The sequence below is a fragment of the Python bivittatus genome, unplaced genomic scaffold (assembly GCF_059951505.1).
Source record: "Python bivittatus isolate LINGU-HERP-01145 unplaced genomic scaffold, Pbiv_v1 ctg000610_np1212, whole genome shotgun sequence".
Taxonomy (NCBI): Eukaryota; Metazoa; Chordata; class Lepidosauria; order Squamata; family Pythonidae; genus Python; species Python bivittatus.
The window spans coordinates 4,715,622-4,729,216 of NW_028277088.1; the positions used below are offsets into that span (position 1 = coordinate 4,715,622).

The window sequence follows — 13,595 nt, forward strand, 5'->3', positions numbered from 1 at the left end:
TACGAAAAAGCATAGAAACAGGATACTGGGTTAGATGGAACTTTTGTCCACTTCCTTAAGGCTTAAGATACAGAAGAAAAGTAATCCTTGCATTTTAGCTTAATTTATAAGCCAGGCTATGGGAAATCCTGTTAGATTAGTTGTTTTGTTGTTGTTATAGACTAACTAGTTTATGATCTCGGATGTAGCAATAAAATTTGTCAACCTGGATTATTAGCTATTTATACTTTTAAAGCTACCCACACAGTGATTAAAAAAAGATCCACCTATACAACATTCTTATTTCATCACTCTGGACTTTCCCATATATAGGGTATAGAATGGCCTGTGTAGTGGGCAGTCCTCACTTAACGACCACAATTGGGACCAGAATTTAGGTCATGAAGCGATGCAGTCATTAAGCAAACCATCACGTGACCAGACCCTATTTTATTACCTTCCTTGTGGCAGTCATTAAGCGAATCATGCAGTTCCCCGTTGATTTTGCTTATCAGAAGCTGGCTAGGAAGGTTGCAAATGGCAATCGCGTGACCCCGGGACACTGCAACTGTTATAAGTGAGAGCTGGCTGCCAAGCAGCTGGATCACGATCATGTGACCGCAGGGGTGCTGTGACAGTCGTAAGTTTGGGCACCGGTCGTAAGTCACTTTAGCACTGTCATAACTTCAAACAGTCGCTAAACGAATAGTCATTAAGTGAGGACTACCTATAAGCCACTGAGTAACTGAAATGCTCAATTATGGAAAGTTTAATTGATTTTTAATTAACATTCAGGATTGCTATCCAGGATCTCAGCCTCACAGGTAATTTCAGGTATACCACATACAGTACAACTTCACCCGAATATCTCTGTTTTGTAGAACCTCCACCAGCTTTCCCCCACTTAGGTTCCCTCTAGATATGTAGATTTCAATTCCCAGAATTCTCAGCAGTTGCTCTACCAGCAGAGAATTCTGTGGGCTGATCTAAGCTGGCTTATTGATTTCCAATATTTACAAATCCCCTCTCCATTGAACTCTAGCTTAGTATGAGCTGAGCAACAAAACTGAAACCAGCCCTTGCTGATCTCAAGTTTCATTGAAAATGTCAGGGCCAACCCCCAAAGGTGTCTGAAGCATGGGAACGCCAGCATCTTCCAATATCTCTCTGATTCCCACCCTCTACAACCCTGATGAAAGGAAAAATCTCAGTTCATGAATCTCAGTTTATATTAACTACCAAGAAGGACAGACATCAAGTGGTATCTGTATTTGAAATCCACAGAGAAAGTCAATTCCCTTGGTCCTTCCAACTCTTCCTCATTAACCTAAGATTGAAAGACAACCACTTAATAGAAAGATAGAAAATCAATTCCCAGAATCCAACCTAACTTTTGTCTTCTTATCCAATTAGGCGAGTAAGAAGAACCCAAAATTGTGTGGTTTATGCACTGTGTAAGGCTTGAAGAAATACGATGGGTAACTCCGGTCCCTAATCACAGCCTTTGTCTTCACAGACAAAAAGCAACTTCTTCTGCCCTGCTATATAGCAGAGGAATGCAGAAACGCTTTGATCTGCAGCGTAGAACCCAATTATTAAAATGCAGAAGATCTGAGTAATCAACTCTCTTGTAGCATTCAGAAAATACTTCCTAACATAGTCAGCTGCAATTGACTTTCATCAAAGCACAGAATCACAGAATCACACAATTGGAAAACTGGGAGGGAACACAAGGATCATCTAATTCAACTCTATGCTATCTGCAGAAAAACAGTTCCACCATCCATGAGAGGTGACCATCTAGCCTCTTCTCAGAAATCTACAAAGATGCAGAACCCACCTGATGGGATTGATAAACTGCCTGTCAGATTTGCAAATGACACAAAATTGGGAACTCTGGCCAACCCCCAGGACAACGGAAAGAGACTGTAATCTAATGGAAGATTGGGTTGAGAGGCACCAAGTATATTTTAACAGGGAGAAAGGTAAGTGTTTACATTTAGGGAGGGGGAAAAAAGGCACAGAACTTGAGGGATATAAGGCTTGGACGCTCTACCTCTGAAAAGGACTTGGATGTAGTCGTTGACAACAAGCTGAACATCAATCAGCAGAGGGAGACAACTGCTAGGAGGTCTAACACAATTCGGGGCTATGTCAACAGAAGCGTTGTATCGAAGACACACAACATCATCATTCCTCTCCATTAACTGCTCCTCTTATAGGTGCTTACACGCATCTATTCCACAAGAATTCAAAAATGCCCCATTTTACACCACCCTTAACAGAGGATCAAGCCAGGAAGAGTGAAAAAGACTTACCCATGGTTGTATAGTCATCAGGTCTGTGTCCTGCTACTGACTTAGAGCACGTGCACTGTTAAGGCCTTCAGTAATAATAGTTAGCCTACCAAAAAAGAAAAAAAAAAGAAAAGAAGTAAAGTTAATTGGAGAATATATCTTGCCTAGGTGGTAATATTTAGCTGACCTTGGCTGATCTCTGAAGCTAAGCAAGGTCAGTCCTGGTCAGGTCTTGGACGGAATCCAGGAATTAGACTAAAGTGAGATGTTGAAAAACGTATCAGAAAATCACTTTAAAACACAGTCAGAAAATGATAGGGATGAATCAGGAGCCCAACTGGACTTGAAGGAGACTTCTGTTTTCAGATTCTAATCAAAATTTTGATATGGCATAAAATAGCATCTTGCCTCCAACGTGCCCGGAGAATGTCTCTCTTTCTTGTTCCACCAGAGGCATGGAAGATGTATTCTTAATTCAGATTATTACAACAAAGTTAATGCAAACCCCGTGGCATTTGATTTTGGTTCAGTGTACAGAGTCAATATAGTCTTATGTGTGTCATAATTCAAAGAGAAGATTACTGAAGGACCAGGGAGGAGGAACTTAAACTAATGGCTAAATTCAGTAGAGCAGCACAGCGTTGGTAGTGAAGAAAACGTGAAGTTGGGAAAACATAAACTTAGCAAGGGACGACAGGAAAGCATCAAAAAGAAACTCAAGACTGTCCCGCCTTGACTCTCTTTGGTATGGGGGGGAAACCATTAGGCTTTCAGGTTTCTATTACAGGTAGTTCTCGAGTTATGACAACAATTGGGACTGGGATTTCCATCGCTAAGCAATACGGTCATAAAGCGCAACATCACGTGATCGCATCGCTTAATGACAGCAATGCCTGCAGTCCTTGTTGCCATCATTAAGTGAGGACTGTGGGTTATTAAATGAGGACCTCCTCGCAACTTCCTGCTGCCTTCTAACCACCAAAATCAGTGGGGAAGCTGGAAGGAAGATGCAAGTCCCAGGTACCTTACAAGCAGGCCAGCAGGCAGGTAAGTGGCTACTGCCAGGTGGGAGAGGGAACATGGGGGTGTGCGGGTGGCTGGGGAGGCATGGTGTGAGTGCAGCAGGGCTTGGGGTGGCTACTGCAGGATTTGCGAGGATGCGCAAGTGGCCAGGGAGGTGAGGTGTGAGCGCAGTGAGGTTTGGAGAGGGTGCACGGTTGGCAGGGGAGGTGCAGTGAGAATGTGGCAGAGCTTGGGGTGGGTACTGCTGGGTGCGGGAGGGTGCACAAGGGTGCCAGGGGAGGCGTGGCGCAAGCACAGCAAGGCTCAGGGAGTGTGTGTGGGTGGCAGGGAAGCACGGGGCGAGCACAGAGGGACTGGGGGAGGGTGCGTAGGTGAGGGAGACTTACCCAAACAACTTATGACCCTCCCTGCTGGCTTCCCTATTGATTGTGCTTGTGGGAAACCAGCAGGGAAAGTCGCAAATCACGATCACATGACTACAGGATGCTGGAACTGTCATAAGTGTGAGCTGGTTGCCAAGAGCCCAGATTGCAATCATGTGACTGCAGGGGTGCTGGGACAGCCAGAACTCTGTCGTAACTTTGAACAGTCACTGAATGAGTGGTTATTAACCAAGGACTACCTATATTATAGTTTAAATCAATAAAGTAGAGCTTTAGCAATTTTTATAGTATCTATTTCCTGACTTGCTTTACCCTGAAGGACTGACAAAGACTCAACAAATGCCGTTCCTGGGTTAGATGGAACCTCACAGGCTCCTAATGACAGAACAACAGTATTACAGTGCAAACCCAGGCGAGCCATTATTCATATATTCACAAATATCTATTTCCAGTTAAGCAATCTCAAAAATGGAAAGTGCAAATAATTGCCTTTTTCTGACCAACGCAATGAGATATTTTGAAAGTTTGTTTTGCTTTCATTCCTTCCTCTATCAAGAGGAAGCAACCATCAACTCTCCCCTCCAATGTGTCTGAACGGGTAAAGGAAGAAGGGGAACAGTTTCAGGACATGTTGAGCCCTGATGACATAGTCTGAAGCTAGATTCCCAGCACAGCTTCTTCCGAAATGAATGAGCCACCCATACATTTTTCTTGCGGCTCAAAGGGTCCAATAAAGTTCACGTGTCCAGCAAAGGCCTTGTTTGCATAATCAGCATTTGTTCAATAAATGTCGGCCTTGCGAGACAGCCCAACCAGGAATCATGGCCAGAAGAACGAATTCTACTTTCTTGTATGGTTACATTAACAGAATTTTGCAAGTCTGAAAGTCCATTTCTCCCCCCTCGCCTTTACAGCCCAAGAAACTAGGGAGGGTCCCTTCTGAGACGCTTTCCACACCCCCATTCCTTCTGAGGGCTCAGCTGCCTCTTATCCAACCGATCCCCTAGCTGTGTCTCTTCCCCCGTCTCCCAAGGCCATTCCCACATACCATTATAATAAGCCACACTTTATTTATTTATTTATTGAACATATATGGCCACCTATCTCAGCTAGTGATAGGCAGTTCACAACAATCAATAAAAAAACAGAGTAAAAACAGAACAACTCTTCCCACCAAATGCCAGACCAACCAGCTATCAACCTCCTGGCTCAACCCTCATCCCAGCCCAAGGATCGGGGGAAGAGCCAGGTCTTCCCCAACAAAACCAAGAGTCACATGGAAAAAATGTATTTAAAAAAAAGATTCCACCAGATGAACTTTCAGCAAATTTTCAGGAGACCTGACAGGCACAGTGTGGGATGGCATGTATGCCTGTGTGAGTGTGTGTGTCTGCATCTATCGGTGTGTTTTTTATTCTCTCTTCTTTTTTCAATGCACTACAGAACTGTTCAAAAATATTGTTTTTTGGAGAAATTTGGGCTAGCGGCTGGGCTACCACTAGAAACAGACAAAAAAAAAACCCAACAACAACTGGGAGTCCTTAGACTCTGGAAAATCAAACTCCACAGTGCAGGCTGGCAAAGCAAGACTAGAGACTGGAAACAGAAGTCTCAATCATGCTGTCATTATATCAACACATAGGGTTAGACCTCTAAAGTACTTCTGGTTTCCTCATCCTTTTTAAAAAAAATAGTAATAAAGATGGCAGGGCTGGAAAAGGAACAGAAAAGAATAACTCAAAGGATTAAGGAAAGTTCCCAGTCTGGACAGTCACATAAGCAACCACCGATTCCAGTAGACACAGGACATGTGGGCTTCCCATGCATCACGTTTTTTGGGATACCTGTAATGGATGGTATGAGTGGGGAAGATTCTGGAATGGAAGTTCAAGGTTGTCAGGAGGGGCAGAGCAAGCGCCTCCTCAGCCCGCAACAAGAGTGTAGGAAGACGAAGAGGATGAGGCTGGTCCCTCCCTAGAGTCTCACGGGGTATATCCACTAGTTGCTTTAGCATAGGTTGAGTCTGGCGAGATTCTGTCCATTAGGTGCGAGCTAATAAAGGAGCTGAACTGTTCTGGATGTCCTCGTTGTGGTTCTTGGGCTGAACCTGACAATCTCTTCCCTATTAAGCAACAATTAAATGGCAAATTTGGGGTAAGAAAAAGATCACTAAAGAGCCAGGAGAAAACAAGGGTCTATGATATTGATTGACTGATTAATTGGGTGTTATCAAGTTGGTGATGCTAGCAATCACATAGATGGACCTTCTCCAGGAGGGTCTGTCCCCAGCCTGGTCCTTCAGGTCTTCCAACAGTGCCTCCATCGCCACTGTAACAGTCCCTCCACCTTGCTGCTGATCAACCTCTTCTCCTTCCTTCCACCTTTCCCAGCATTATGGACTTCCCAGGTGAGCTTGGTCTTTGCATTGATTCACTGATGGATTATACGGCATGAAGTTGGTGTTGCCTAGCAACCACATAGATAGAACTTCTCCAGGAGGACCTGTCCCCAACTTGGTCCTTCAGGTCTTCCAATGGTGCACCCATTGCTACTGTAACTGAGTCCATCCACCATGATGCTGGTCATCTTCTTCCTCTCTTTCCTTCCACCTTTCCCAGCATTATGGACTTCTCAAAGGAATAATGGGTGACAGGTTAGACGCTACAGAAAAATTGAAAGCTCTGAGTCTTCCTGTTTCCTTATTGTTGAGTCTCTCCTCCCACAGAACTACCATTTGCTTAAACACACTGATTTTTTTCTTAAGAACCTCCCCCCATCAAAAAAACGTGCTCCATTCAGATATGCAGACCCTAAAAACAACTCCTTTCATTTATTACTTTTATATTGTAAATGTGTGGGGAAACCTCCACCCACAAGACATCTGTTATACTGTCACAGTGCGAGACCGTATTGCGGTTTCGAAATAGCAGGGGCAAGAAAAAAGTGTCATTGCAACTTTGACCAAGAGGGTGATAACTGTGAGATGGTATTCCAAAACTGCGCTCTGATACCAATGCACTTATTAGCTGATCAAGTCTGACACTTACTTCTAAATTAAAGCTCCTTAGGGTCACAATTGCATGAGGACTTGGAAATCAGTTCCTTCAGCCTCAGGGGAACTTCCAACCAGGGGCGCGCGTCATGTACAAGATTGCGAAATGCATTTGGGGTGTGCTTTAAGAGTTTGCTTGCTTGAACTCTACAACATGTAGGGAGCAGCAGAAGGAAGGGCCAAAGCATTATTAAAGCAGAAAAACTGGCGCAGGAATGTGCAGTGGGGGATCCCAGTTCTAATCAATCTTGCCCCTGAAAACTAGCCAGCCACGATGGATTGAACTTCTCCTCTGACAATGTTCTTGTGGGGACATTGAACAGCCTAGATGCCTTTGTAACTAAGCCCACAGAAGTTAACGCCTACCCAAGAAGCAATTTTTTAAACAAAATTCACCAGGCTTCCTTCTCCTTGCCCTTTATCTCACAGCAAATGTAAAAGTGGGAAGGGGACAAGCCACCAACCTTTATCCTGACTTTGGATTTACCAATCTAACAAGGATTCATGGGGCACCGGCCTGTTGACCAGCTCCAAAGCTGGGAGGAAGGCTGGAAATCTGGGGACAGGCGTGCAGGCAAGGGGGCTGAAGCCGCCTAGATGCGCAGTTCCACAAAGTGCCTAGGCTCAGGGGTTCCCAACATGGGATATTTTGCCTCTGCCCTACCTTCAGAAAAGGGGAGAAAGGAGATGTTGGAAGTCATTGCATCAAGGCCAAAGTGAGCTTGGAGCAACTGTTCCTAGCCCCTTCTGGGTGGTTGATGGCATGAGGAACAGTTTTTGGCTGAAAACTCACACACTGCAGCGTTGCGTGCTGCCTTAACTAGGTTGGGGGTTTCATTCATCTAGTCCAATGATTTTTTTTTTTTATTTTGGTCGGTAGCACTTTGTTTCTTAAGCCAAGAGGATTCTCCCATCACATCTAAGAAGGGTTCCAGATCTGAGTTGCAAACCTCTTGAGAACCACAAGTTGGCAGCAGTGAATTAGAATTTTCTGCATCTCTTTGCTCCCATTGACTGATTTTTGGGGGGTTTGCAAGCCTATTTCAGTGGAACTTAGTTTCTCCTAATGCAAAATAACCATTTCCTCTTCTAATTGCAACCCCAACTTTCCAGCTAAGTAGCGGTGGTCTATGCCAATGTCTCTCAAGCTCGGCCCCTTTTAAGATGGGTGGACTTCAACTCTGGGAGTTGAAGTCCACGCATGCTGGCTGGAGAATTCTGGGACTTGAAGTCCACTCATCTTAAAGTGGCCAAGGTCGAGAACCACCAGTCTATGCATAAGAGATTCTACAAGCTTGGGCATCTTTTTATGGCTCATTTCCTCTGTTCTCAGCTTTTAAAAGCTCAAGTCCTGATCAGAGGGTTGGCATTGCCAGCTCCATTTCTTTCTCCTAAAGGGCGGGGGGGGGGAGATCTGCATTCCCCTCCCCAAGTGTTTGGCAACCCCTCTGGAGAGGCTTTCCAAGTGCTTCTCCCACACGGTCCCAGCACATTCCTCTTCCATGTGAGGCCCGGGCTGCTTCGTGCCCTGCCCCACCCCCAGAACAACACAGGAAATTTTGAAAAGCTATGACTGGGGTGAGTCAGCTCCTGATGGAGAAATCCCTGTGAGAAAACTCAGCGTAGGCGAAAAGTCAAAGCAAGGCGAGACGCTCTTCCAAAGCCTTCAGAGACACGTCGCTTGGGCCTGCGATCCAAAACTGATGGAGTGGAGGGAGGCGGGTGCATGAGCAACAGGAATGCAGCTGCGCATCCGTGTGAGGAACAAGCTGCTGTTAACTTAGAGCCGTGTTTCTCAATCTCAGCGACTTTAAGATGTATGGACTTCAACTCCTAGAATTCCCCAGCCTGGGGGAACGCTGACTTGGAGGCATCTGTTTTCAAGCAAAGAAGCAGGGGGCTGCAGCAAATAGATCATTTGAACAAGATTTTAAAGATTTAAGAAAACCAAATGGTGAGGCGTCGCTTGCTCCAAAGGCTGGCATCTTTGCATTAAATAGGTAGAAGAGCGGTACCAGCTGTGGATTATGGCAGTCCTGCCTGAGGCAGCACATTTGAGGGGCATGAAGATTGGGAATGGTTGGGTCAAAAATATTAGAAGCGGTTTGTACTAAATTTTCTACCTGCAGAAGTGAAAAAGCAGAGACTCGCTTTTCTGCATCGGACATGGATTTATTCAGTTACTTATATGCAAACATTTGTACGCCGCCTCTTCTCACAACGGCAAGCGGCTTACAAATGTAAGGCCACCCCTTCCACGGATAAAAGCTCACCCAACTTCATGAAATCGGCATCCACATTCCATTTAAAACCTTCCTTTGCATTTTCCACATATAAAGTCAAGACCTAAAACTTATTTGGCCTTGATACTTCATATTGGACCGCTGCTTTTATCCGATGAGTGCCCCTAATGGAGATTGCCAAATGACCAATTCAAGATTGTACACCGAACTCTTACTACCCTGGACTTGTTCTCTGACATCAATGGGGTTAAAACTACAAGGAAGTTGGTTCATGCTAGACAGCCGGATGTTACGAACTCTCAGCCAGTAGGACACGCTGCCACATGAATTGGTGAGTCCTCTTTCCCCGGAGGTCTTCAAACAGAGCCTGGACGCTCAGCTGTTTCAGCGGATCCTAAACTCAGCAGGGAGCTGGACTAGATGACCGTTAAGATCTCTTCTACCTTCAAAATTCTATGACAATAGGAGGGACAGAAACCCTGCAAGGAACTGTCACAAATTAAGATGTTTAACCTGTCACTGCAGGAGTGTTACCATAGTGATATTTGCCAGAATTATATTCCAGAAACCATTTCATGAAAGTTTTATTCTATTCTATTAAACTAATTAAATGAAGAAAAAGTCTGCATCCGTACAAAGCATAAAGGGAATACAGCATCAAAAATAATTATTAATAAATAATATTATACATTATTATTAATAATAATATCATTGATAATAGCTATTAATAAGGTAAATATGACCAGGAGGAGGTTGTAGGTCTGGAGAAAGTACCCCCACTCACAAAAAATCATTAGTTATCTACTTAGGCAGACTCATGTTACTGAGGACAAAAAATTAATTTTATTTGCCGTTCCTTTATTTATAGAAACTCTGACAGATATGCTTACAGGTAGTCCTTGACTTACGACTATTTGTTCAGCGACTGTTTGAAGTTACAATGGTGCTGAAAAAAGTGAGTTATGACTGGTCCTCGCACTTACGACCACTGCAGCATCCCTGCAGTCATGTGATCAAAATTTGGGTATTTGGCAACCGGCATGCATTTACAATGGTTGCAGTGTCCCAGGGTCACATGATCGCCATTTGCGGCCTTCCCAGCCACCTTCCAACAAGCAAAATCAATGGGGAAGTGTGTGATTAACTTAATGACCATGTGATTCACTTAATGACCACAGTGATTCGTTTAACGACTGCTGCAAAAAAAATAATAAAATCAGATGACGTCACGTGATGTTTCACTTAATGACCACACCATTTAACAACAAATTTTCTGGTCCCTATTGTGGTTGTAAGTCAAGGACTACCCGTACTTGAGCTCCTCCAGATGTGGAAGACTTCAGTTCCCAAAATTCTCTAGTCAACATGGCTACCAACTGAGAAATCTAGGAGTTGCAGTCTCAGCAAATCTAGACAGTTCCAGGTTGGCCTTAGAGTAGTGTAGTATCTTGACTCCCTGCTCACCACCTCCTGCTAATGAATGACCTAGAACCCATTTTCTTTTACTAGAATGCCTGATACTGATTTTGAATTCTTGTCCTTGTATTATTCACATTGTGAAAAATCTAACCCTGACCTCAACCTCTCCAAAGCTAAAGAGGGAGAAAAGAAGAAAAACACAAAAGGGCCTTTCCAGAAATCCTCTAATCCCCTGCTTCTCGTCCTGCCTTAGTTCTTTGATATATGTACCAAAGTCTCTGTAGACCCACTTCCTCCTCCTCTTCCTCGGTCGATACTCGTACCTGGGAGCAGTGTTCCAACTGGCGTGAAACAGCTTGTTAAGCAAGGCTGCGCTCAAAGCAACCCACTGATCTATCGCCTGGTTAAGCTGGCAGCGTCTAATTGGGGGCCAAAGGAAAACATGCGAGACACCTATCGACTCGATCTAAATTGGCACACATTTCTCATTCTTGTAGAAAAGCTTTGCGCCTTTTTGACTCCTACCGGCTTGCACGCCAGGAATAGAGCAAGGAGCTGTTCTGCTCGAACAAGAATGAGCGTTTGCCATCAATTTGCACTAGCTACAGGTCTCTCACTATCCGCCTGGTAGCACCCCCCCCAGCACAAAGTGTGTGCCACAATCAGGCCCCTTTATGCTTCCTTGTCACCAACCTTCCTTCTCTAGCCCCATCATCCTCGACCACCTCAAAATGTCCAGATCCCTTAAATGTCTCAAATGTCTCTGTTGCTGCCCCTGACACCTCAAATTACTACCATGTGCACCTACCTAGCATCCTCTCTCTTCTCATTGAAGATCGAGCTCCTCTGAGATGGGCTCATCTCCCAGTGATTACATGGACATGTCTCTGCAGTTTTCTTAGAAAATTACATAAGAGTGATTTTTGAGTGCCCATGTCCCAGGTCTAGCCTGTAGACCCCTGAGATTTCCCATCCAAGCACTAACCAGGACCCACTTACCCTACCTTACCCCAATGAGGCATGCTATCATGAACCCACTTGGAGATGGCTTACAGAAATCTCTTTGGGCTGATACAAATGAAATAATCAACGTATAAGAGGCCATGCTACAACAAGGAACACAACTGCCATCTTGCAGATTTTGACAACCTCTGCAGCGACCAATGGGCTCAGTGAACTGTGCAAATCCCACCAACTGAGGTTTATTCAACAGCCTACGGTTTAGCATCTGGCGTGATCCTAGCTTCAACTTATGCAGGAATTTCTCACATGCCTTATTTTTAATACCATCACTCCCCAGATCCATAGGCAATTCTGCATAAAAATGGAGGTGGAAGAACCTAATGTTGTGGCTGAACTACATTCTACGAGGAAGAAACCCTAAGGGTGCATTCTTGCTTGCTCCTGGCACAGGGAGATTGTGGAAATTAGATGTAAAGGAAGTGCTTTAGTTCAGGTAGCCGGTGCGTGACAGACAAATAGCCTGATGACTAATCTTGGGCTATGTTCTTGCTTGCATGTAGCTGTGGCACAAATAGACACTGTCAACCTCTTTTTTCCGCTGACCTCCATGACATGGCATTCATAATATCCTCAGCATGTGAATGAGACAGGTTAATGTCAGCTGTCCTGCTGTTAAAGGAATGTTTTCCCCCTTATTCCAGCACCATCCAAGGACAGCCTCTAGATGTGTAAAATCTGTTCAGGACACAAAGATGTGCTGGCAACCTCTTTCTTCCACCATGTCCCCATAGGCTTTGTCCCCCGTTACTCTGGAGGCAAGAGAGGGGACTGACAGGGAAAGGGCAATGGAGACAGGGACCAGCAATGGGGATGACACATGTCATGCTGGTCTGGTTGCCAGCACTGAAAGAGTATTGACATTTTTGAACTCTGATGTTGGAGAAGACTCAAGAATAGCATAGATAGCCAAGACAACAAACAAATGGATCATAGAACAAAGAAATCCAAAGTTGTCACTGGAGGCTCAAATGTTGGACAGGTTATGTGAAGACCCAGCTCTCCTGAAAAGTCCATGATGCTGGGAAAAGGAAGGAAAAAGAAGAAGACGATGACCAGCAGCAAGGTAGATGGACTCAGTTACAGCAGCAATAGGTGCACCGTTGGAAAACTGGAAGGTCCAGGTTGGTGACAAATCATCCTGGAAAAGGTCTGTCTATGTGATTGCTAAGAGTCAACATCAACTTGATGGCACATATTCAATTGTCTGCCAGCTCAAGGATGGGTGGAGAGCATTATGGGTCTTTCCTCACTATCCCTATCCACAGCAGAAACATGTCCTGGCAACCTTATTCTTCTGCCATGTCCCGGTGATGTTGTCTTCACCTCATCTTCAGTCCATGAAACAGGTTCACATCATCCTTACTTGTACATTGGTGTTTTCCCATGATTCCAACAGAGTTCAATGTAAAACCTCAAGGGATGTAAAATCTGTTAGGTTTTATCTCCCCTTACCTCAGAGAGAAGGTAGGGGACCAGCAGGGACTGGGAACAGAAACAAGAGAAGCGGAGGAGAAACCAGCAATGGAGACAGCACATTTCATATGGGTTGAAATTTCTGTTGACTAAAGGAAAGGTGCACTTCAGCTCAGCCATGGGGAAAGGCCCTCATGATAAATTGCCAGGGTGTTCAAGGATGTTCTTGAGAACTAGACCTTTATAGTAAACCATGCAATAGGACTAGCTACGCAAAATCACTCAATCAAAGACCAAGGAGGATTCTTGATTACAATACTGGCATTCTGACTTGGGTTACAATCCTCTAATACAGTGTTTTTCAACCCCATGCTGGCTGGGGAATTCTGGGAGTTGAAGTTCACACATCTTCAAGTTGCTGAGGTTGAGAACCACTGCTCTAATAGAATTACCAGGTTCACACATTCAGCAAGTCATATCTTTAACGCGATTTGTTTTTAGAATAAGACACAATTGTCTGGGTTCCCATAACCTTAAGCCATTACCCAAAAAGCCACAATATGTGTCTTACGGCAGTGCCATAAGCAAGGATTTGTTTTTTAGTTGAGCTAAATTATAACCGATGCAAACATCTATGCTGAATCCTGTTTCCGTGGCCAACATGAAAACTGAGGACTATCTAATGACAGACCATTCATACCTATTGCAATTTGCAGAGAACCGGTAGGTTTTCTTGACACATCAAGTGAAGGGCTCCCATATC

The 13,595-nt window shown here is 44.5% G+C and overlaps 1 protein-coding gene across 1 annotated transcript in view; it reads right to left on the reverse strand.

Annotated features, from left to right (window-relative positions):
• The window catches only part of LOC103064885 (mitogen-activated protein kinase kinase kinase 3-like), an 86,064-nt gene that overhangs the window by 50,676 nt on the left and 21,793 nt on the right, over window positions 1-13,595 (reverse strand). The window contains exon 2 of the mRNA XM_088150225.1: window positions 2,298-2,382. Within this exon, the coding sequence (XP_088006351.1) occupies window positions 2,298-2,301 (4 nt within the window). The 5' untranslated portion in view covers window positions 2,302-2,382. The remainder of the gene's footprint in view (window positions 1-2,297; window positions 2,383-13,595) is intronic.